At 28.5% G+C, this 26,738-nt stretch overlaps 2 protein-coding genes across 3 annotated transcripts in view; both read right to left on the bottom strand.

Annotated features, from left to right (window-relative positions):
* The window catches only part of LOC116774681 (cGMP-specific 3',5'-cyclic phosphodiesterase-like), a 61,160-nt gene extending 49,354 nt beyond the window's left edge, over positions 1-11,806 (bottom strand). The window contains exon 1 of one of the 2 annotated variants that reach the window (XM_061524082.1): positions 11,599-11,806. The gene's annotated coding sequence lies outside the window, so the exon portion shown is untranslated. The remainder of the gene's footprint in view (positions 1-11,598) is intronic. The other variant, XM_032667400.2, reaches the window with a different exon arrangement.
* Positions 11,807-20,747: 8,941 nt separating this feature from the next.
* LOC116774833 (golgin subfamily A member 7) lies at positions 20,748-24,588 on the bottom strand. The gene is made up of 3 exons (XM_032667607.2): positions 24,237-24,588; positions 23,885-24,037; positions 20,748-23,225 (listed from the first exon to the last, which is right to left on the bottom strand). Exons 1-3 carry the CDS (start codon positions 24,390-24,392, stop codon positions 23,043-23,045), a joined length of 492 nt encoding a protein of 163 aa, XP_032523498.1. The 5' UTR covers positions 24,393-24,588; the 3' UTR covers positions 20,748-23,042.
* Positions 24,589-26,738: the final 2,150 nt, after the last annotated feature.

The raw sequence follows: 26,738 nt of genomic DNA on the forward strand, positions 1-26,738 counted from the left end.
GAGTGTCTTTTGGAAGTTAAGTACTTCAACGTTATCTCCTTCAAACCGTAGCGGTTTTATTTGAGATCAATGAATTCTGAGGTAGATTTATTGAGATGGATGAAATCACCCTTGCTTCATAGATACTTCCAGCGACTTTTCAACATAAACGGGTTATATGAGAATGTTTTGTAAACTATGGCTAACTTAAAGTTCGATTTAAATGGCGTATAAAGTATTTTACGTTCATAAATTTATTAAATTTTAAACAATAATTAATAAATTACCGCATCTATATTATTAATATTTACATGTCTAGAAAAGAAATTACTCTGGTTGAGACGATGTAAACGTAATGACTTGTAATGTATTTGAATACAAAATAGGTTTTACTGTATTTACAATAATATATTTGTTTTGAAAAGAAGCAAGGTGTCTTGTAAGACTAGATAATCTAATTCTATGTCGATAGTTTTAAGGTTTTCAAGGACTATTACATGTTATTATGATGTTTCTGTTAATTTACTTTTTTCACATTAAAAACAAAACACTTCTTTTTATCAACGTTAATACAACAATAAATAATGATGTAACTAGTTTCGCGTGGAATGGAATGGAATCTTTATAATTTTACTACCAAATGTCTTGTCCTTCATATATATATGTATTTATTTATAATGTCACATTTTTTTACATATTTTAAAACAAACGTTATTTTTAAATGATTTTGACAACCCTATTGCAAACACTGTACAGACATCGACTCCATTACCTCAAAATTTTATTTGTCTTGGGTTAATTTTTTTTCAAAACAAGCAAATACGATCAGTGATTAAGGTAAAGATTTGAATTTGACGGATTAATCTGAGTATTCCTAGCCCTTGTCATTCCAGAAAGTTCTGTTTTCAATCCAATTCGAGATAAAAGATAATAGGTATACCAAAGACACGTCTATTCAGATACAATAATATCTATAATTTTACCAATATTAAAAAAAAATGTTTTTTCTTTAACTCGTTGTTTTGTTTGTATCTCAGCAACTTATTATTTGTGATTTATCTCCAACGATGACTTAATTTGATCTCGTATGTCCTTTCAATGCCCGCAGAGCGTGCTAACTTAGTCCCCTAATGTGCTCATGGATTTAGGCATTATAATTTTTCATGAAAATTTCACAGGTATTAAAATATCAAGTCTCGTAAAATTCTTTATTATATTTCATAATTCTATAAAGCCGCGAATTATGGTTTTATTCTGTCTTAGCAAGCAAATATCTACGATATTTAAAAGCACGTTATTGACTTTGAGGTTCGTACATTTTTAATATCTGATGTAATTTCGTACCTATATACATATGTGGCCTAAAGTTTGTATAGCTTATATATTTCAATAAACCTCGACGAATGGCCCTACTTCCTATTTGATTTAAAATACGTACATCCCTAATTTTCTATCAGAAATATACTTCACAGATGATATGGTCACGAATTGACTTATCAATGGCACGTAGTTTTAATTGATTCATGCAATGATGGGACGTTACGAGCACACTATTGGCTATCAGAACTTATATTATTTAAACGCATTATTGTACAACCCATAATTTACCAAAAAAAAAATATTTTTATTAATATAAGCAATAAACATATATACTAAAATATCATAGACATTTTATGCACCAATATAAGGAGGTATTTTATGCAACAATAGAAAGTTACTTGAGTTTCAGCTGAAAGTTTAAAATTGTGTCATATTACCCTTATAAATATAAACCGTATAGAAAGTATCGAAGTATCAGTTAGTTAGCTGAATTTCGTCCCAGTGAGAAAACTTCCGTCGCAAGAATCTCAGATAAAAAGAAAATGTACTAGTACAGTTTTGGTAGAAATTGATAAAGGCTATCTTAATCAGCTCATCTGAGCGAGGAATCTTCGGCTCAAATCTTTGATCAGTGGGGATTTCTTAGGCTTTTGTCGAAGACTAGTATGGAATTGTTATATACGTACTGTAGGATAATTTAGACAATTAGTTCTAGTTCCATGCGACCACTGCCAATTAATATTGCCAGATATGTCGGATTTCATTTTCATAGTAAATCGATCATTCTATTCTTAATTAAGTTAAAAGATTGAGTGATTGATATTCTGAAAGGAATTTTCCGGAGCTTGCAATTGCGAGTCATGCTCACGCCGATGATTTGTTCATTATATATTTTCTGTTTGATTTTTAATTCAATTCTATTTTCAAAATTATAAGAATTTAACACTGGGATGTTTGTGTAGAGATATCTAGTTGATTTTGTCTTTAACACTGTTTTGTTTTAGTTTTTAAATATATTTTCATCATCATCATCATCATCATCATCATCATCATCATCAGCCTATCGGAAGCCCACTGCTGAGCATAAGCCTCTTCTCGCATGGAGAAGGTTTGAGCATTAATTATTAATATTTTATGAACGACATTTTTCTGTGCAGTTTTTTTTTTTCAAAATCTTTTTATATAAAATTAAATAGAAGTTACATGAATTGTTTAAAATAACTTAGTATTTTCAAAACATTTATTTATTATAAATTTAATAGAATTACATTTTTTGAAATTACCTTTCAACAATTCTAAATGTTTGTTCTACTTTTTTTTGCTACGTAATAAAATTATCAAGATTTTTAAAATTTACTACGTGTCTGTTTGTTTAATAATAAATTATTTATTTCACATAAAAAGAGCATTGAAATCTGCTTTCAATGCGATGTCTTTTGAAGCCTTAAAAGCTTTTAATGTAACAATAGATACGAATACCATTAAGTTCTCATAATATACGATATATGCGTTTGAAATGTAGTGTTTTATTTTAGAAATGCTTCTTTCTTATATAATATTATAATAACATAGTATACTCGTATATAAAACATATGCACGTTTTCTTCATTACATTTACTTATAAATTAATAACCTTTATAATCACCAGGAAGAAATACTTTTTAAAATGTTAAATTAGTTATTGTAGGTTTAAAATAAAAATAGCATTCTTAGTTTTTGTTTAAATGCTTTCATGTTTTATAAAAATAAAATTTTTGAATACCATTGATATTTAAATATCAGTTTAATGAATTTATAACATAATACAGAATATAACAAGTTAATTTTATATGGATATCTTATAAATTTTATTAAAAATCTATCGTAAATTACGTAAACCTCACAAACCTGGGACTTAACCAACTAAAAATTTGAAATTCCACTTGAGACGTCCCCCTCACTTAGTCCTTAATTGATGTTTAAAGACAGCAAAGTAAATTAAATTATTGGTCTGTCAATCACTTCAATTTAAAGCGAGAAATTGTTATATTGTTAGAATATTAAAAGAAAACGTAAAGAGATTATTTTAAGATTTTTCTTTCTTTTATTATACAAACACTATTTTATTTATCTATATATATATATTGTGATATCTAAAGTTCACAGTAAACATTGTGTAATATTTTTTATTTTTATTAAAACATTTTTTTAGAGAGAAAAATATTTAGAGAGAATATTTAAAAAGAGAAATAAAGCTAGTAGAAGGTTATATTTTAAAATAGACATAAACTTGAATAGAAAAACAATCAGTGATTTCTTTCATTGATATATAAATAAAATAAAATTGGTCGTAAGCTATCAAAGGAAATAACAACAGATGGCCGTGAATACTTGGTGACGGTATATTATCATTGTTTATTATACGAATAAAATACATCAGACTAATAGCTGCAATTGAAAAAAATAACACAATATAACATATGAATGCCATAAACTTCAAAGGCGTCGATTATTTGAAACGGAAAAGTCGATCAAGATAAAATTTATCTCGAACGCAGCGAGGACAGTCCACTGATAACAGATGAAAACCGACACCTTTATTTATTTAAAATTTTAGACACACGAATTTTAATTGTTGTTTATTTTGGCAGTCATACCAACATAATATTAGCGACAAAATATTATTGAGATTGAAGTGATATTGACGTCAAAGATAAATAAACATTGAGTAAAGTATTAATAGATACAATTATTATTTTGAAACAACTTTATATATATATATATTTGATATAATTGAAATGGAAATCCTGTATATAAATCTTGTAGTTTAAGCGTGAAAAGTAAGGAAAATAAATTGTTTTATGATGATCAATATAAATATGTATGGCAAGCGTTAGTTGAATATAATAAGCAGAATAGATGTATAAAAATATTGTACGAATAAGTCTAAGAAAAGTCGCAATGGACGCTGTCCAGCACGAGGAAATAGCATTTCATCTAACGGATGCATTAATCAGTATAATGGCTTCTAGACGGCGGTAAATATTGCTGTGAGTATTGAGATGGTATTTGTTCAGTTATTTACATTCAGTAACACCTAGCCTCTATTGAATACATTCAATTATATAAATATTAAAATGATGGTACCAAGACTATAAGCAACCGTTCAATTCACCATACAAACTTACCCCTACTTATAACAAGCAATTCCCCTTATTATCTCCTAACTTTAAATGTCAAATTACTGTGATTTTCATGTTTGTAATGATAACTGACCCGCTTATTTGGAATACACTTCTAAAATATGCCTAATTTTAGTTCATATTTTTATATAACATAATGTATTGTGATCTAAATATAAATTCGTTTATGGAGTATCTACAAACGTTATTATCATATAAGTCTTAAGTGAAGGGTACGTCTTCATATATATATATTACTTTATATTTTAATCACACCAGATATAATTCCCAGGTTCATTTTTGTATATGATTTCAATATATTTTTAAATTAAGATATTAAATAAAAATTTATAATAAATGACGTTTATATTTACACAAAATCTAGGATGAAAATTAAACTTTGCAACATGAAACACAATGTCAGGGTTTTTGAATTCACGACAAAATCGAAGCGAGTTTTATCCTATAAAGTATGGATTGGATAATGACACGTTCACATAATTTAAATAAAAAAATAATTTTATTTTTAATATCCACCATAAATGTACCTCGTTATTAGATACTAAAAATTCTAAACAGTGAAGGCGAATAATTAATAATAAAACGGTAATAAATCGGTCCGTCGGTCATTTAAATTTTATGCGATTGGTTAGGGCCATAATGTTTAGGGTTTTATGATAAAATTGTTGAATTGTCTTTAATAGTTTCAATCACTTTTCTTTCTGAATAAATCCAACTAACTATTCATATGAATATATTTATATATTTCTCAATCATTAGCTTGGATTTCTGTGATACAAACTTGCCAACACGTAAAAAGAATAAACGCCTCTTTCTTATTATTTCCTTTAAAACGTAAATACAACAAATTTAATGACTTGCCGTAAATAGATTTTATATATATGTATATGATTTGTACCATAAAGAAAAATGTTGCGTATTTAAGCCTTGTGTCATGAGACCCCTTTTTACTACTATATTTTGAAACCCTTAATCCCTACCTTTTCAAGTTACAAGTTACACCTGTGACCTCGTTAATGAAGAACTGTCACCCTCTTTTATTTAACTGACAATCTGCTAATTGTCATGCTGGTTACCACAGAAATGTTTCACTGTCTGGAACCGTGAATTATTTTTAAATCTATATATTTCCTCAATTAATGAATATTAACGAAAACATTGTAAACACTGCTGATAAAACGTATGTTTAAGGCTGAACTGGAATAGTTTCCAACCATGAATCATTCATTTGTTGAAAAGGTATATTGCTTGAAACTAAATCTTCAGTTAAAGCTGGTTTTATTTTGTTTTCTCTCAGTTTGAAATTTCAGTCTTCTTCCTCTCAAATATTTGCCGACTTCGACAGATTATTCTATAGTATTTAATCTATTTTATGTCTTCGAAACGTGGAAGATATTATTCGGGTACAGGAAATCTAAGATTATTTTTGTTAGAATGATTGTAGTAACCAAAAAAATTTTTGTTTTAAACCTTATGTATTATTAATACATTATTAATAATCACACTCAAAAAAACAGGTTTACCGATTTTGAGAATGATACATCCTTATAGTAATCTGAGTTGCGGAAGTGTCCATGGGCATGTACATATATGTATTATCAAATCATGACATATTATCAGAAAACACTGATAAAGATACATAAAGGAAATGAGGAAATTATTTTGACTAAAACACAATTTAAACTTGCATTTTTAATTTTTTCGATCATAGAGATGTGAGCGATTGTTATATGTTTATTTAACGATTGCATCTTAAGTCTTTTATCCTTCAGTTATATAAAATAATGTTTTTATATCTTTTCATAAATAAAAAAAAAAATTGAGATTTTCCATGCACAATAGAAGTGTTTATAGATGATCTACACAAATATCGTACGATCACAGCTATAGAATAATCTGACTTTTGTTTTAAATTCTTTGTTTTTCCTATGCTTGCTTAGTTTAACATCTAATTTTAAAAATAATAATGAAAGTTTTTTTTTATAAAGGAGAATACATATTACGCTTAAAATTTTGTAAGTTCAATACTAATAGTGCCTTTTAATTAGTAATGTATAAAATTTTAATATTTTCATTAATTAATTCTATGGTACATAAAAGTTTTATTCGATGTCAAAAACATAGAAAATTAAAGAAATATATTTAAGGCTTAATATAATATATACAGAACAAAAACATCATTAAAGTAATCCAAAAGGACATTAAACAGTTCTATTAAGAGAATTTGTGAGCTTGCAAAACGCGGTCGAGCAGAAAATGTTATGATACATATAACTTTGAGTAGACAAAATCACGTTCACATCTATTAGTATAGAGAAATTGAAATTAAGTTTTCATAAATTCAATTAATTTTTTGGTCATAATCACGAAACTTTGAATTAGTTTATGAAACAAAACGTACCAGCCACCCAAAGTAAGGTAAATCAAGACTAATTTGATAACACAAGGAAAACCCAATATTATAATGATTCATTAATTACTGTATGAGGAAATAGTACAAAAATATTGGTTTTACATTGGAATTACACATTAATCAATAGGGCATGAATTTCGCCACGTGTTATTGCTATTACATATTAGTTTTCCTTCTCAGTTGTATAGAATTAGGTTGCATGATAAAAATTACAATACGAAATTCTTTCATACCTAATAGCTGTTTAATTAAGAGCTGTTGGAATTTTATACAATTTTATACTCCTATATTAAAATGAGATAATATTAAATGTTTTAGATCATACTTTTCTATCTCAAGATTAAAAAATATTATTATCTCATTTAATTAATTGGTTTGTTAAAGATAGTTAGTTGCCTTGCTTTGAAAACACTCTGACCTAATTAGCAAAAATATTATATTTTTGTTTTGAATATTTACTCCGAATTATTCACAATATTTTGTTTGTTTCTCCATTATAGTTGCAATGATTTTTTCTAAATGTTTATTTTTACTGAGCAGCTGATGAATAAATCTTTCAAAACGACTCATCAGATAAAAACTCTAAAATTTACGTTATAATTTTTGTGTTCGAAAAAAATATGAAGGTGAATGTTATTGAAATACTGAATTTTACATTCCTGTAATCAGTTTACAGACAAACTCGACTATGTATCAGCGGCACAGTTTTATCCCTAGTAATCTGATAGTTGTGTTTATCACATCATGCCTATCTTTATCTTCGAGGACAGTACCAAATATCAAAAAAATTTTCTTTAAAAATATATACCCATATTGTCTCCATAACGATAAGAAAAAGGAGACGAATTTTTGGAATTAATGGAAATTCTTGTATGTGGTAAATGTCGCGTAAATGAGCACGACGGCTGTCAATTCCGAGTGTTACCATATTTAGTAAAGTAACGTTTTTCTTTATTTTTAGATATCAATATAAAGTCGGAATAAAAAACAGTATTTTATTGTAGTTCCTTAGATGATATTATTCATAAATAATATATCTATATATATATATATAGATTTATTATTTAAATTAATCATATACAATACTTTAATATGGATGTATTAGTTTTTATATTGAAATAACTGCTCTCCAGCACGTAGATTATGCTGCAGACACCGATTTTTATTATCATCGCTATAAAATGCTACCATAAATAAAAGACACACGTTCAAACATCATACGTGTAGGGACTGCTTAACGTCTGGTTTTGGTCAACAGTGATCTTACCGCAAACAAACTGTTATGAATCTTAGGTGTGATAAAGTAAGGTTCAAATCAGAATGTAATTATGACTGTTGTTAATAGATGAATTGACTTACCTTTTATTTCCTCAAGGCAAGGCATTAGCGAATTAGCGATAAAAAGTAACACAAGTGTGTCAACACCAAATGACCGCTAACAAGGTGTTCTCAATTAGAGTGTATCATATAATATGTTTTCAATCTATTAAAATATACTAAAATAATTTCATACCAATTGATGTTACTATAAAAAACTGACAACCCTATTATCCAATATATCCATAGGACAAAACATAGTCATTGACTATATTAATTATCGTTTTCAATCATATTATTATTTTAAAGGTAAAAATAATTAATTGGTAGATGTATACGGATCAATAAAATGTTATTGGTCCCTTGTTTTATTTACGAAAATACTGAGACTTTACAAGAATAAAATAAAATATATGTATATGAATTTATCCTTTTTAAAAGTAACAAACATATTGTATATACAAGTATCTGTTTGTATGTATGTATCATCCAGATGCGTAAAGAGAATTGACGTGGAATTAGCAATATCACGAGCGCTTTGTTCCCCTGTCGCAAGTAAAGCGCATTACTCCTCTGAGTATTTCCCCTTTGTCGCATACAGCAGGCTATTATATGAATTAAATTTTAAATTTTTCTCATCTCCTCTCATTATTAATACTACTTTAAAAATTTCGACAGATTTTATTCTTGGTTATAATACCAAAACAGAAAACTGTCTTTTTAAAATAACAAGGACTAACTGACAGAAAACTATCTTCTATTTAAAAAAAAAAACATTTAGATCGTTCCAACTAAGATAATTGATTCTGTCGAAACATTCAGCCTGGTCTCTAATTGTAACAAAATTTAATGTAATATTAAATAAAACAAAACAGACATAGAAAATTTTTCTGTTTAGAATATACTGTTCTCTTAAGTCATGCTTTTATTGCTCAAACCTTAAATCCATGCATAATTTTTATATTAAACACCTGATGTATCTCAATAGTGAATGTGGATAGATATTTACGTCATAGCTATACCTGATATGTGCGTATAAAAGGATTTCAATCAACGCAGTAATTCGATTTGTGTTGCAATTAATTCAACGTTGGATTCAGTAAATCCGACAGGAACATAGAATATCATGAAAGGTATACATTTTATTTTCTCCGCCTAAATTAATAGATACATTAATCAAGGTTATAAAAAGATATATTTTTTGCTAATTTAATTTTAACATTTTAAACTAATCATGATAATCATATTGGATGATTAACCCGAGTTCACTCACAAAGTATAAGTTAAAAAATTAAGTAATTACAATGTTGGTTTATAAGTACTAAGTATATAATTTTAACGTATGAAAAATTATCATACAACAAAGAGATGTGATAACGATGGAAAATTATAAAAGATAACACAGTTTGGACGGAATCGTTAAAAAAAAATTACACAATATTTCGTCTATAGTTAAGTGTGAGTCTTAAAATTTTGTGCAAAAAAAATAATAACGTTAGAAAATTAGAAACATTATGAGGTGCTATAATAAAGGTTACTATTAAGCAAAATCTGCCTAGATCAAAAGAAATCAAATTTTTCTTTACAATTTTGATACCAGGCGATTTTCATTATTTCGCGACTTTTCATCCAACACCTAGCTCATAATAAGTGAATGAAACCATGGCATAAAAATACGTAATTAATCATCTATTTTGAGTCAGTCATGTTTTGGGAAAAGAAAGACTTTCATTTACACAGAATTGGTTCTTTCTATCAAGGGCGAATTTGATACAACCACGCCTTAATTCATTAAACCAGTTGTAAACAGTACCATGTTTTAAGGCTTCATCATAAATACCAATCGATGTTTTCTATATATAGCCTGGACGTGTTTGATTTACTTATACGAAATGATTTAAATCAATTGATATTTTTTTTACGAAACAGCTATCATGAATTTAATTTTTTTGTTTTTTTTTTTTCGTTAATTTTATATTTAATTTAAAACTTACTTAATTCTGTCGGTTTTGATGTTTTTCGATATTGAAAAATTATAAATATATATATATTTTTTTGTCATTGATGCTCTAAGTACTGGCAACATTCTATATTTTCATATTCTGTGTAACAATATAATATTGAATTATGTAAAATCGTTATCGTACTCAAATACGAGTATTAGTTCTGTGATTTGATAAGTTATTGTATCTTTTATCTTATCAATGACAATACTGTAACCAAGTTTTCTCGGCGCAAATATTAATATTTCACGTATGTACTGTTGTACATTAAATCGACATGTTCAAATCATTCGATTCAAAGTTTTCAAATGAGGGACAAGCAAAACGACGTAATATAAAAAGGAACGTTTGAAAACCTCAATGTCAACCCATCAACGCTTCAGTATAACTAAAAAATTTTAACTAAGAAATTCATAAATCTATTAACTGTAACTTATGAAATGTTAGAAATGAAGTAATGTAACATCACTGAACTAAAGGGCGAGGTATCTATTTTACTTAAAATCCCCATTAAAATTCCCTTTGCAATCTCTTCCCCTTTTCTTTGAAGCGGAAACAAATAGAATTAGGCGAATAAATCGAGTGATTCCAATTCCTTATGCAATTAATTTCTTACAATGAATTGACTTTCCATAGCTTTTTATTTTCACTAGCTGCTTACCGCGTCTTCGTGTGTTATAACCAAATTATAAGATAAGCATTTATTGATTCTTTATTATATATAAAGATTATTATTTATTATTATTGTTTATTATATATAAAGACACATAATTTAATATAGTTATTGTTATAGTTAAATAAATTTAAAGCAGATATTTCATATCATCGTTTTCTTTAGATTTTTTGCACAAATGATTTTGAATGGCATGTTTAAGATCTATCATTCCTGGAACTTCAACTTTATATGACTGTTTTCATGGATTATTCATTTGAGAAAAATTTATGGACTTTTCAAATAGAAGATAAGTTCACTTTCAATCAGAATATCCTGACAATATATAATACAACGAAGCTATCATAAGTGCATCATGTGATCCTAATTTGTTTTGCTATTTTGTTTCTTATTTGCAATTTGCCTTTTATTTTCCATATGTCACATTTTAAGTCACATTTACAGAACCGGTGTTTGCCTTATATGGTTAAGCGAAGCCGATACAGAGGTTTTTGTTTAATGCCACATAAAAAAATTGGACCACAATTGTATTAAGAGCTATTGTAGATTATTATAAAAAAAATTACAAAACAAAGGAAACATCTGAAAACGTTAAATGTATTTAATTTTACTATAACGAACCGTAGTGACCTGTGGAAGGGTCGTGTTAAGTCATAACACCAATTACATAATGCAAAGCGTTCGTATTAACAATAAAACATAGCTACTTACTTCGGCTCAAAATTTCTTTTATGTACTTCAAATTATAATACCAAAACGGTGCATAAAATGAAAGAAACCACTAATAGAAACAGAACATTGAATAATAACGTATTTTCACTCGCTATTTTATTGAAGAATATGCGTTGTTTGCATACGCGGACAGAGCAGCGGAAGGGCGGCGAGCGTTTCCCCCCTACGGCTGTTGGTAGCAGACTGAAGGCTTTAGGTGAACCGGGGCAACCATCCCCCCTCCCCTTACCGCGACGCCCGCCCAGGCACGCAGACTGCAAACGATATACATAGACTAAGTGATCTGGGCCAAGTGCAGACAAGTCACGGTCTTTTAATGATAAGTAGCTAATACGACATATCCTTTCTTAGGAAGAGGTTAGACGATTTAAATTCTATTTAAGATTTGATTCACGATGTGACAACAGTATTGTTATGATTTCTTATATCATTGTGTTATATAAGTGTTAAATGATAGGACACGGTAGTAAATGTGTTAATTTTTTAAATAATTCATAGGACTCTTTTTGCGACTAGGCCGATAATTGATCCTTCTATATTTAATATTGGTATTTTTCTTTATGTGATATAAAAATCTATTTTATATATTTTTTATACCAATATTATATATCAAATATTTTTTTCATAAAAATCTAAACCGCAGAAATGACTACAGGGAAATATTTTAGATTTACAACATACTCGAATAAGTTAAAACAAAATACAGATGTTTGTTTTAAAACAAAACCTTTCCGTTTTATTAAAAAAATAAACATAAACTTGACTTAACTAATAAAATTGTTCTATTCTTTTCGGATGTCTTAAAATTCGGACCATTTTTATTCTATAACGCTGAGCGACTCCCCACAGTTTTCGATCAAGCTTAAAAGTATGTTTCATTCATGAAACAATTAGCCTAAGACATAAATTCCTCTTTTATGTTATATTTTTATAGCATTTTCAAGAAATGACGCAGACAGGACGAATTAGTTGTTGTAACCTCAATATCACACTCCAAGAATGTATGATATAATTTAGACCATGTTTTATACAATTCAAAGTAAAATATTTGGAATTAAATAAATGAAGAATTGTATACGGTTCTGCAGGTATGATTTTTTTTTTGCAATGTAAGGCCATTCCTACCTCCGGCTGTTAAAGAAGTATCAAAATAAATTAAAATGTTTACCATGTTGAGGAACTTAGAGATTTCATTGACTTCTGAATAGCTAATAATTCTTTTGGGAGAAACTAAACTTGAACCAAATAACCAGGTCTTGAGAAACCTCGAACAGACATATACTTTGTTAGATGGAATTTGTCGCAGTTAATTAATAGTTTTTGATTATGAAACATTCATTAACAAACTTCGTAAACAACAATCCAGTACATATTCAGCTACGCCTACACCAAATAAGAGAGGCATATTGATGAACCCAATAAGTTCATGTACAAAATATATGAAACTGAAAGAAGAGCGTCAAAAATGTAAGCGTTTTCAATATATTCCTTACTTATCTAAAATTCCGACATAAACCGGAGCAAACTAGTTTCAAATATCTTTTTGGACTAACGCCAACTGGATTTTGTTGCGAAATCAAATGAATTATTTCATACCCATAAATCTTCGGCTGTGAAAGTGAGAATTTTTATATAACTCATAGGAAATATTGTTTTAAAAAATTCAAGACATTGTTTTTCCGATAGGAAGATAGTGAGCAGACTTTACACACATTTATAAGGGATATACAACGTTGCAATTAGAGAGCTATAAGTCTAGTTCTAGGGGTGTGGTCGCTTCACTGACTTTAGGGATTCAAGCGGAACCCGATCCTAATTAAGACAAAGTAAATACCTATTGCTTCCGGCACTTATCGGCAAAAAAGAGTATATAAACTATGTCATTCTTATCAAACAAATCTAATACTGCGCTAATTTCCTTTTCCCTTTGCTCTTAATCTATTTATCTACTTAGTAAACTTATCCCGAACACAATTTTATTAAGCTCTCCCATTCACTTTGAGTAGCAGATACGATTTAGCTTTTTTACTTACAAATAATTAGATTATTGTGACTAACATTACTTTTTTTATAATTTTATTTTACATCGAGTTTTATTTGATCAAAGATCGGTTTGAATTAGTTAGCTTTAGAAAAAAAATTGCTTTTATATTACGCATTTACAATAATTAGCTCTCAGTAAATTATATTTTGCGATGATTGATTGATGAATTATTGATTTTTATTCATGTTTAAATTATTTTAACTTTCAGATTATTGTTTTCTATTTACTAAGTATAAGTAAAATAAAGAGTGTAATAATTCTTACAAAATTTTGAATTTGATGTGTTATTTGGAACTTTAAATAGATAGCACTGCCAATGTTGTTTTTTACAGGTAGAGCTATTTTGAATACAAAAGAAAGCTGAATTTAAAATACAATTGTATAATCGGAAACAAATCTGGTTTATTTGATTTGTAATCAAAATTTAAATCCCAACTGTTGATTAAGTTCTTCGCAGTAACCTGGTTTACAGGAAGACGTGATGAAAATTCAACCTGCAAGCTGTACCGAGCATGCTTTCTTTCTTGTTTTTTTATTTCTCCCTATTGATCGGCTTGAAAAAATACCCGGTGTACATTTCCAACATCATGTCTTTGTTATTATTTGAATTCACAGAGTTATGTCAGAATCCACTGACTGAAAAACAAAAAAGACTTTACTGACATAAAAAATGTAGTAAAATGTCGTTCATTTATAATGAAATCTAAAAAATCTTTATTGTTATGAAATTAGTATTTGAAAAATGATAATCATAAATACTAGGATTTCTACCGACAAAAAAAAAAGATTTAGTCGGAATTCATTTGCTAAATTTACTTAACATTGACTTAATACTATATATATTTAGATCAGATTATTTCATTGAAAATGTTTTATCTTATTAAAAATTCAGTTTATTTATAGAATTTCTTCAATTTAAAACTGATTCATCAGCGATAAAAGAAAAATATTATAATATAAAAAAAAATATGTTGCCTTTTTCGAAATCCAAATATCGGTGAGCTCGCTTTTCGCTCCAACCGTTGGGAACAAAATAACTCAAACCTCAACCTTTTTGTTACAAGTACTGAGGGAGGAATTTATTCAACCGTATTACATCTATTGAGTTTTTGTTTTTCTCTTACTTAAAGTAAAAATACATTACAATTAATTTTGATTAGCATTCGCTTATTTGAACACGCTTTCAGTTTCATTTCTTTGTGAATTTGTTTTAGAAGTATTTGAAATCTACCTGCCGTCTACGCTACATTGTAAAACGAGTGAAAACAATGAAAATTAAGCTTTTAGGAATTGGAGAGAGTAAGAAAAATTCTATAAAAATCAGAAAGAATTAATTATTGTTATGTAAAATTATTGTTGTTATAGTTTCTCCCTATACTAGGGTAGGTTTCTTTTTATATTCAGATGGTCCCGGGTCCAAATCTTGCCGGTTCCAATAAATTATTCATTCTTTATCCACTAATTAAAAAATTAATTTAATGATACCTATAAGAATATTTAACGCGACAGCCTTTTAAGAAAGGTTAAGGACTGTTATAGTGAAATCAAAATTGTCATTTCGTTTGTCTGTCCGCGTTTTATGATAGATGATTCTTCGTACGCTGAACTACTCTTGTAAAATTAAGCCAAAATTAGAATTTAAACAAAATCGTTGTAATTTTAACAAAATTCACATAGTAGGGGTTCGTGTTCAATTATTTTGTAATGTAGGAATTAGATTTCCGAGTACGCTCGTTAGCGGCTTACTGTTATTAATGTCTACTGACAAATATCTTATATTTTACACGTTGAGTAAAAAATATGGATTTTGTCTTTAAATACTTGCTTCTAACGGCTGAAAGTGTTACAGCTTGAATTTTTTGTTGCCCAAAAATTCAAGTTTACGTTCAAATCAAACGTCTGTTAACACGTGAGATTAATATAGTGACATTAGGAGAAGGGTCCGTTGAAATACTTACATGCGATTTCCAAAAACCGTTGCGTCTGCACAGAACTAAGTGGTTTATGATAATTAAATGACACATATTGAAGTATTGAAAATTAATCGCTTTGAAAATCTACTGAAAAAAAAAATCAGACTTAAATTATTCCATCAATGAAGGCAAACTGTATCTTATAATAACAATTTTCAGATTTTATTGACCCCAGGTTATCAAGACATTTAAGTGTTCCGTCTTGCACACGCTTTCAATAACACATCCTATGCTGTCTGTGTATTGGTAGTTATATAAAAATTTTAAGAGTCACGAATCAGTGACTGCCAACAAAAATAAGAGGTAACCAAGTTCTTCTTGTAGGTAACATAAAAAGTTTCAAACAATATGCCAAATACGATTGCTATTTAAGAAAAAGTGACTTGGAGGTAATGTCGCTATAAAAAGCATGTACGACAAGAGATGTAGCTTTGAGTATTGCAGTGCGACAGTATTAATCTGGATAATACTGTTCTTATGTTTGTTTGAATAAAATCCTGTTTTTTATTACAATTTTTTGAAACCCACAACATTTTCTAGCTAAGAGGAAGTTAACACGTTCAATGTAGGAAAATTAAATAATTTGTAAGAATGACGTTGTCTCGATGGATTTGTAATGAACAAAACCACGTTTATACCAAGGGCAGCCGAAATGAGCAGCCTGAAATCAACAAGTGACTTTCTGATACAGTAGCATTGTAAAATGATTTTGCCGACTCCCACAACACTTGTACGGTAGTAGGATTCCGCAGAGAAAAATAAATAACCAATCTATATGGCCTAATCTTGAGGCAATAATTTGAATATTAAATCAATTAATCTATAACAATAACTAGAACTAACATTTTCTCCAAAACGTACATAAATTTCGCTAATAAAAAGGATGGGAGTAAATAAAGGAGGAAATTGATTTAATCGATTCTTAACAATAGATTAAGGATTAGAAAACAATGTTAACTAACTGCAGTGAACTTAAGCGTTGTCCAAACATGTTCCAAGACAGCAGCTATAACGCTCACATCTACAGCACGTACGTTATACTTAATGAAAAGTTTAATTAAATATTAATTCCCTACTTACTTCTTATTCTAAAATTGTGGTTTACATATTATTAAAACAAAATTCTACTTATAATTTAGATAGAATCTTATAGATTATCTTACTTCAAACCGTACCTAACTCAGGGGTATTTTAACTTAATATTCATAGATGGTATTTATTTGCGATATAGTATTTTCCTTTTAAGATATATTTCTAGCCTTGAGATTAACTCAAAACCGGTAATTCTATTATACTACACATTAATCACGAAAAAAAATTAAAACGAACGAAGTCCAAATCATATGGGAATAGAAAATCTAAATGTATCTTGCTTAGATATGTCTTACATTTCTGACCGTAAAGATTCCGAAAGAAGCGTAGCAAAAGATTGTTACGAAATATTTGTAAAAATAAATAAAGGCTCATTTATATCTATTCTTTATTTATAGCCACTTGAACCCTGAAGGTCAAAATATTTAGTTAAGCATGCTAAATATCTACATGCATTTATAGTAAATGAAAGCACAAGGAGGCTAGAGGTTATAGATAATATCTCAGATATTATTAAATATTATAGCATCACAGCTACACAAACTATAATCTAAATAAAGGTAAATAGAAAAACTAATCAACATACACAAAGAAACCTAGCTGACTAAAACAAGATGTTAGACTCGGGCAATTTTGCAAATGCGTTGCAGACCTTGATTGTGGGAGAGGGAGAGGAAAGGGTAAAAAACGGAAAAGACGACAAAACGAACGAAACGCAGTCATTAAAGGCTACTTCACGCCGATCTTCTGTGAGGTGGTATTTCACCGGTCGAGCCAGCCCACGTTCGAGCTGTAGTTACTTGACCACAGCAAGGCTCTAACACCTTCAAAGCTATATAGAATCCAAATAAATCGTATAGGTTCAAAAATCGAATACAAGAAAAAAAATACAACTCGTGCGCAACTGATCACTTGAAACCTGAGGTATATAATATATCTGAAAATCAGTCTTATTCAAATTCGTACTAGGAAAAATCTTCGACAACATTTAATAAAATAACTTTTAAATAAAGCGGAAATCTTTAGAAAAAATAAATAAATACATCGTTCATATTCATAGTATATACTAACATCAAACATCAAAAACTAATAAAACCCACATGTGACCAGCTTTACGAAATAGATTTTATTCAAAATTCTACAATCCAGTGATATAGGTGCAAGTAAACCTTTCAGAAAATTTCTCACCAGTTATTACAATATAGTAAATATTAAATTGATGCAATTGTCATGAAAACTTTTGGTAAGGGGAGATATGCTAATCGTTTCGTTGTTGACATACGTTAAATATCTCATGAGTAATAATAAAAATTTGTATTGCCAAAATTTATTAATTTTCTTTTTTGTAACAAATAGATAATAATATTTTTAAAAAGTCGTGGTGGCCTCGAGGTTAAAGTTTCGCCTCTCATACGCCGATAGCGCGGGTTCGAAAGCTGACAAGCACCAATGCGATCCTTTCCGAGTCATATGTACATTCTAAGAGTATTTAGACACCACTGAGAGACGGTGAAGGAAAGCATCGAGAGGAAACCTGTACTTATAATTTCAAATTATAAGTTTGAAATCGCCAATCCGCCTTGAGCAAGCATGATGGTTAATGCTCTAACCTTCTCCTTGTGAGAAGAGGAGAACAAAGAAAACTTGAAGCTATTTCTATATTAATATCACGTGTAGATAAATGAGATAGAAGGTATTTTTTATATAAAAGTAGGTAAACCTATGCCTATTGAAAAAATTGTCAAAAAATGTAACAAAATCTTACAAATAAAATATGCAATTAATAAAAATATAAGTGTTTTTAATTATTTATAATAAAACAACTATATGTTGCTTTTAAATCTATTTTAGATCAATGAAACTATTTATAGCTCTATTGGAAGTAATTAAAGTTTGCAAAACTTATACGATGTTACCTCTAACGTATTTAGTTTAAATGTCAACATACACGTGATGGGCTGGGAGGTTAAATGTCAAAGGGTAGGCTCCGACAACAAGATGTCAAATCAATTTATGATGTTGAATTAATGTACAGTTACTTCCGACATACAGTAATAATATTAAGGAATTATTTAAGTTCTCTCAACCAACCGATCTCTCTCGAAATATTTGATAAATCTTGATGATAAATTAGATAATAGGTATATAATTAAAGAATAAAATAAATTTAAGAGGGCCTTAGTAAATCGAGTTCGAAAAAAATATCTTACTCATACGCCTAATTGGTAATTTAAAAACTTATTGTGATGTTTTTTTATACTGAACAGTTTGTACGTGCGTTTGTTTGTTTGTGATTGTTAGTTAATCCCACATAACATTTTGTTGAAACTTTCTGTGTACATAGAGCTATTATTCTGTTCCAATGAAAATGCCTCTTTTTTGGTCCCAAAATTGTAAAATGGAAGACCGCTAAAAACATTACAGAAAATTTTAAAATAATATGTTTAGATGTGTGAAATTTTGTTTATATTTTGTAATTAAGCTATTTGTATTGAATCAGCTCGGTCCCATTATTAATAAAAAAATGCTTTAATTTTTCCTCATTTCATTTATGACAGAAAGAGTCAGTAGTCATTTGTTTTGCATATTCTTTTCCAGTTTCTTCAATAGACTCATTTCTGTAAATACTCTAAATACAAAAAAAATCTACTAACTTAGACACTTCCGATATTCATAATTAAAAATATAATTAGAAGATCGAATGATATAACTTTTCTGTTCTGGTGCTGTAGTCAAATATTTGGACAGATTTGCTTTATTGGAAATATTAAAAAAGATGGAAGTTTATGTCTACTTTAATTGAAACTTTGAGCTGCTGGTTGTACAGAGGTGAAGTCTTTACTAACTACTAATATGAGCAAAGATAATGTAAATAAAAATGAATGAATTCTCTGATGTCTTTCTGTATTAATTTACACTGACTGGTACACTTATAAAAAAATTCTCAACAGGATCTATTCCGAAAAAGCAGAAACAGTTCAGGAAAACGTTTTTATCTTCGTTCTCTAATACTTTTGGCTGATTATGTTTAATCGATTTTAAAATAGGAAAATAAATCAAATTTGAATTTAGAATTTTATAGTTACCATAGACAATGACATCTATTTAATAATTTAATATGTAATTTTATTCGGTAGGTTAAATCTTACGACTTACGTTCTCTTGCAGCAACTCCCCATGACGTCAACGTAATTAGATACTATAAAACGTTATGTTTATATTTACGAGGGTCCTCCAAGAATCATGGGACGATATCGAATTTGAGATTCGAAAAGTGATACCATTTGCCGTATAATTATTCCTGAAACATCTTCTTTGGAAATGTAAATAATTTGAGATACTTTTATGACAGTGAAATCTGTTCCATGATATTCTGCTCTTGTGTCAACGTACCAATTGCGGTTTTATGACCATAAAATAAATGGTCGAAATACAATCTCTTAAAAACCAAGAAAAAAGATCTTTCTTCTCATTTGGTTTTATTACTAGTACTTAACCTTAATTTTATTAGTACTAATATTTTCGAGGACAACTAATTGTCTTAAAGTTTAGTAATGAGATCAGTAACGGCTTTATCACCTGCTAGTTAGTTATGTCACATATTGTTAATATTTTTAAAGATAATGTTACTACTAAAAACTATTTAATAATACCTACATACCTCAAAGATTTTAAAAATCTCAATAGTATGGTTGCGGAAACGGTATCCTCAAAGAAAAAATTGAGAGAGAGAAATCTAGTGTGGTAGAGCCTAGTTGTGGTCAAATTACTGCATCTCGAATATGGGCTACCTCGACCGGGGAAGTATCACCCTCTCATAGAAGATCGGTGTTAAGTAGTCTTTAAATGTTGAATTGCGTCCGATGAGTGAGAGAGCTGATTTCATTTACCCTTTTCCCATCCTTTCCCTTCCTCTTGCCCAATCAAGGGTGGCAACGCATCCGCAAAATACTTTTGCGGATGTTCATGGGCGACGGTAGAACATAATATTTTCATATTAAAGACAGAAAAAAAACAAATAAATACATTTTTTTTAATTTATACAAGTCATAATAAATTTTACAATATATCTACAACTTAGTATAGGATTTACAGTGATACAACCTTAACATTCAATCGTGTGCAATCACGCTGCAATATACAATTCAACAAGAACAATGAACGAGCACGGTCATTCAAAATATTGTTAAAAATCCAAGAAATTTTAGGCGTCATTTCAATGACATTATTATGAGCGGCTGATGAGCAATTTATATTTAGCAAAAAGCATTTTTAAATTTATATTTTGAAATCCACTTCGACTATTCTCTATGCCTTATGCCAGACGTCAATAAGAATATGACATAGGATTATGTGACAGAAGCGGGAAATGTCACAATTACAACCTTTACAGCTTTGGAAAACAATTTGAATTATTCCTTTTACATTATCAACTATAAATCACATCGTATACGCTAGCAATAAAAGAACATTTATTTCATTTTATTCCAATACAATATATAAAACTTAAGCATCGATTTATATTTAAACAGTTTTAAATAATTCTATGTCGAAATAATTACGGTTTATAATAATTAAAATACGTATTTTTAATTAAATCATTACATAATTTAAACTAGTTAATAAATGCCGACTAAGATCTACGCGTAGAAAGAATAATGATAAAATTAATAATAAGACAAAAATATACAAACATACATATACTTACTGTCTGTCAAAGACTCGATATTAACATACAAGTAGCCTATAATAAAAAAAAAAGTTAAAAAAAAAATTTATTCGTTTTAAAATTAATTAATTATTATAGAATGTTTTCTTCCATATGTATGTATATGCCCTAATATAAGTATTTCAAGAATTCCATAGTGTGTGTAAGTATTTCATACTGTACATTGTCATAATGATAGTCTCAGAGAATATATTTTACTTTTATCCAACTTCGCCTTAAAATATGCTGTGGCATTAATGTTACTAAAAATAAAAATGCAAGTAAAAAAAATATATAATACTTTTAATAAGTAATAAATGATATATGAGTTGTTTGAAAAGAAATAAAAAATATAATTAGGTAAGTAACATTATAATCAACAATTGCGATATAATCAAGTAATATTCTCGTACTGAGCAGAAAAATGTTAATTACAACACTAAGCACAATATGATAGACTTGAAATTTGTTATCTGTGGGTGTTAATATTTTTATATAATCTGTACACACTTCAAATACACCTTTTTGATGAGAAACTTATTACAGATAATTAATTGTCGGTCATATCAAAATGTAGCAGTGGATGTTGTCAATAATTGGTTAAATTATTTTCATATATGTAACTTGTGTCATATGAGACGGCTTCAATTAATACCTATGTTAATTGCATATGAATTCGCCCATATTTTAATGAAAAGTCAATACAAATGTGACATATTGTGGTTCTGTTCAAAAGTTTGTCTATTAATTTTTTGCATTCATTACTGCAACAGTATATAATGCCTGACTATGTTTACATATAGTACACCATACAGAAATCTGCACAAATGTTAAATAAGTATCTTATTTAAATTATGAATTTAACTAAATAAGATTTGAACGAAACTATTAAAGCATACTTGTATTGTTTTCATACATTCTGATTATGTTTACAAGAAATTATAGAGCATTACATACTTATATCATGATTTCAATCACTAACTATGACAGTAATTTGCAGAAAAGGTATGAAAGAATGACAAGTAAAAACTTCATTAGTTTCATAATCTTTCTAAAAATTATATATGTAAATGTAAAAAATTCTGAACTTAATCCTAATCTGGCTATTCTAGATAATTATAATTTATAATCATCTATATGAAAATGCTGGTCATTATAAAATATTAGGGCTGTAAAGCTATATGCCATTTTTAATTTTGTATCACACAGCCAAAATATGTGATATTGGCATGGCGTTTGTTAATCACCAATCTTAAAGGCAATTTTTAATTATATAATACTTATTAATGATGTTAATTTTGATATACGCAACCCTGATGCTAACAATCAACGGATTACCTTCTTATATATAATCCCATATAACTCACGGAAGAGCGTTTTGGCAGAGGGAGTCCCTTGTTACATCTAAATTTTAACGTTTATATTGGTTTTAATTATCTACAGGTGCTTAGATTACAGTGAACTATATACAACTATATTTTATTTAATGTTAAAATTTTTATTCACATAATATTTTTGTCAATTTCAATGTTAGTAATAAAGCACCGTTATATTAAAACCAATATGATAACTGTTACATGAAGAACTCCCTGTTTTCGTGTGGTGGTCAAGTGTGTCGTAACTGACTGGACGTTGAATTACCCGTCGGACTCTGACAGTTTGGTACATCTATTATCGTTATTTCGATAACCCTCAATCCTCGTAGGATGGGATCCGTTATGTGAATACCTCTGGGATTGTATACCCTTTCGTTCTGTGTAGCGATGAACTTTGATATTTTTCTTAGGTGCTGTAACAGATAATTGTGCATGTTTGTTAATGAAATAAATACATGATATCACTTCTTATTATGATAATAGATATTTCTCAATGATTCACTACTGTGTTGTTATTGAAACAATAATTTAGGCTCTTATTCAAAAACTAATTATACATTCTGAGCATCAAACTGTAGAAAAGAAATTGTTAAGCTAATAATGACATATTCTATGGCTATTTATTTTTATACTACCATACTAAGTTTTAAGCGGATTCATATAGATATATGTAAATCTGAATAGTCTTATTGTCAGAACAATAGAAATTTATAAAAGATTGCCATAAAATTTATTTGTGTTTAATAAAAGTATGAAAGAATCTAGCTTAAATCAAGAAATTCTTAAAATTCTTATTTGTTTTGTGTGATTCACATTAATTTTAGTTTCAAATACTTAGGATTAATCATATCACATATCAAGATCTCGCAAACAAGATTTGAACATATTTTGTCAGTATGTAGATATGGATTTAAATTTAAAGGTAATAAAAGTTTAGGTGAATATCTTCGTTGGTTTCTTGGCATACACAGATATTATTGTTAAATTTGTTTATTTTCAATTGTTCCCATTAACGTTAGATTGAAAAGTTACAAAAATGGTAAGCATTCAAATATATAAATATGTATAGTACCTTTTCATAGTGTGTCTCCGTGCAAATGTAAATGAAATATGCAGTCAGGCAGGCAAGGCATCCTTCACAATATGTACTACAGTCTGCAGTTTCAGCCATCTCAAAATGCTCATTGAGACGTTCCATAGTAAACTCAAATGTCTGTCGATCTATCTGTAATTTTAAGTGACCATTTTATATAAATAACATTTAGTTCCTAACTTAAACACTATTATTTTGTAAATTAGTGGTGGAATCAATATTAACATTGTGAATGAAATACTTTAATGCTTGCTGCCTAATACAAAGTACTGTCATCACGAAAGTATAACATAAAGGGCGTTATGTTAGAAAAAACTTTACTTTCACTTACTCTGTCTTCCAGCTCGGGCGGGAATCTTGTTTGGAATTTAACTGCAGTCCCTTCCGAGTAATCTCTTTGAATGAATATCTTAATACCCTGCTGAGTAGGAGTCTGTTGGCTTCCAGGTGTGTTGGGCCCGGACGGGATACGATTATTTGCCATCATATACTTTCACGATAAAAACACATACACAAACATAAAGACTATTCAAAGGAGTCACAATTTAATGTATATGCTGTTAGCACATAATTATTTTTCAAAGTTTAAGCCGTAAACAACAATACATCAGTCTAAATTATGTGGTTTTTAATAATATGCTCAAGGCTCAAAGTAAAGTGATGGTAACTAATCAGACTGATTGACAATGACATTTCATCTATGGATATTTTATCTATGGATAGATATATTATCGAGACATTGTCTATAGATAAATTATGTTAAAACATAGGAACAAAATTAAATATAATAATAAGAAAGTTAATTTTAATTTTTTCACGCTTGTTTATCCTGTTCCATGATACTTGTTATCATTCGTGACAGTCAATAATTATAATAAAGATTTAGATACTTGGTTTGATATACATATTTATAAAATCTAAAAAGTGTAGCGAGTGATGTGATTTATAAGAGCAAGAGTCAAATTACCATATAAAACATCATATTTATGAACAACATATTAATATAGAAGGAAAATTTCCATAGGAAAGATTTAGATGTTGCGAGTCATTAACTCTACTAAATTAGGCTTGGCTGCTCTGCCGAGCACCTTCTACTTTATTGCTATCAGATGTAATGCGACATGCGATAGGTGAATGAAAAAGTTTCACTTTTAAAAGGATGTTTATGGTAATTATTTAATAATTACACCAACACACTAAATGTGTAACAGCCCATTTTATATCGGAAGTATTGTTTTTCGTGTCAGCGAAAATACTTTCAGTAGTAGGTATAGAAATTTAAAACTATCATTCCCAAAAAAGAATTAGGTATATCAGTTTCTTTACTTTACTTACAGGACTAATCGGAAATCAATATGGCGGCTTAATTGATTTACAACTTCGTCAAAGTGCCGGATAATTTAATATTCAGCTAGCGACCAGAGCGAAATCGGCCTAAATAGTTTATCGTCTGTCGAACACTAATCAAAACAGATAATTCTTTTAATGAAATATATTAAAAGTGAACTTAATAATTAAAACCAACTCTATAATAATTTACAAATCTTATTATTCTTTAAAATTTCATTTGATTTAAATAATTTGGTATAATATTTGAAAAACTCATGTTTTCTTAAAGATGTTTGATATTAAGATTTTTAATTATGTTTTATCAGACTATACCAATAAAAAAAATACTTTATTGTTGTATTACCATAAAAAAAGGAATATATTTCCTTGCTTAACTCGTTTAGTGGATAAAGGTGGTGTTTTTCAAAAGTCCTCCATTAAATAGCTCTTGAAGATCTTTTTCTTTCAATGAGTTTCAGCACTAGAAGCTTTAATTTCCCTTTCAAACCGTGGACTTCTATTTACCTCTACAAAAAAAAAAAACGAAAGCAGATAATCTACTTACAGTAAAGTATCTGGAAGTCAGCGTGGCTATGGATTATTTGTTAGTTTATTTCCTACAATGTCAGTAAAAGTGTTTTTTATTTACTAGCATGCCTATATACATAAAGATGTCAAAATATCAAATGTGTATTATTAGTTTCCATCTTGTAATTTGATTGGGATATTGTATTTCTTTTTTGTATATATGTATATATACGTACTTACATAAGATACTAAGGTTTTAGCAGTTAAATTTAATAAAAAAATATTTTGAAAATTTTCACGTTACTAGTGTTACTTGTTACTTTTTAATATTCATATTTTAGGTATTTGAAAATTAAAATACAAACAAGACAATATTTAATCAAGTAAACTAGGTTAAAAAATATATTTTATAAAAACTTTAATTATAAAATCCTCGTCAGTCGATGTATAACTCACTACTGCCAAACTATTACCGCTATCTTTTTTTCATTATATAAAAGAAAGTGATACCAACAATTGCGTTCTCATTCCTTACGTAATACAGGGCACATTTCTTATTAATTAATCATTCAACTCATATACCTGAGTGAAAGATGTCGCAAAACGGATGCTTAACATCGTGATATGTTTATTAAATAATAGCAGCTAACCGCCATCTTTTAACGGAACAGCTGATCTTTACAATGGCCCAAATAATAAATTTAATTTTTTTTGTATAGCAATACTATTTTAGTACGAACACAATGAGTATGTCACTTAAACTTTACGTTTGAATTTTCTTAGTTTTTTTTTTTTGCTTATATATGAAAAAACATACGAAAAGGTATTTAAATTGACCATTGAATCCCGTACCAACGCTATTTTCACAATAATAAAGCTAAGAGTTAATTAAATAATAAATATTATGACACTTAGACTAATAATTTAGAAATAATGTTTAAATATTTTAATTAGAGTTTCTGCTTCAACTAATATA

The sequence above is a fragment of the Danaus plexippus genome, chromosome 23 (assembly GCF_018135715.1).
Source record: "Danaus plexippus chromosome 23, MEX_DaPlex, whole genome shotgun sequence".
NCBI classification, from domain to species: Eukaryota; Metazoa; Arthropoda; class Insecta; order Lepidoptera; family Nymphalidae; genus Danaus; species Danaus plexippus.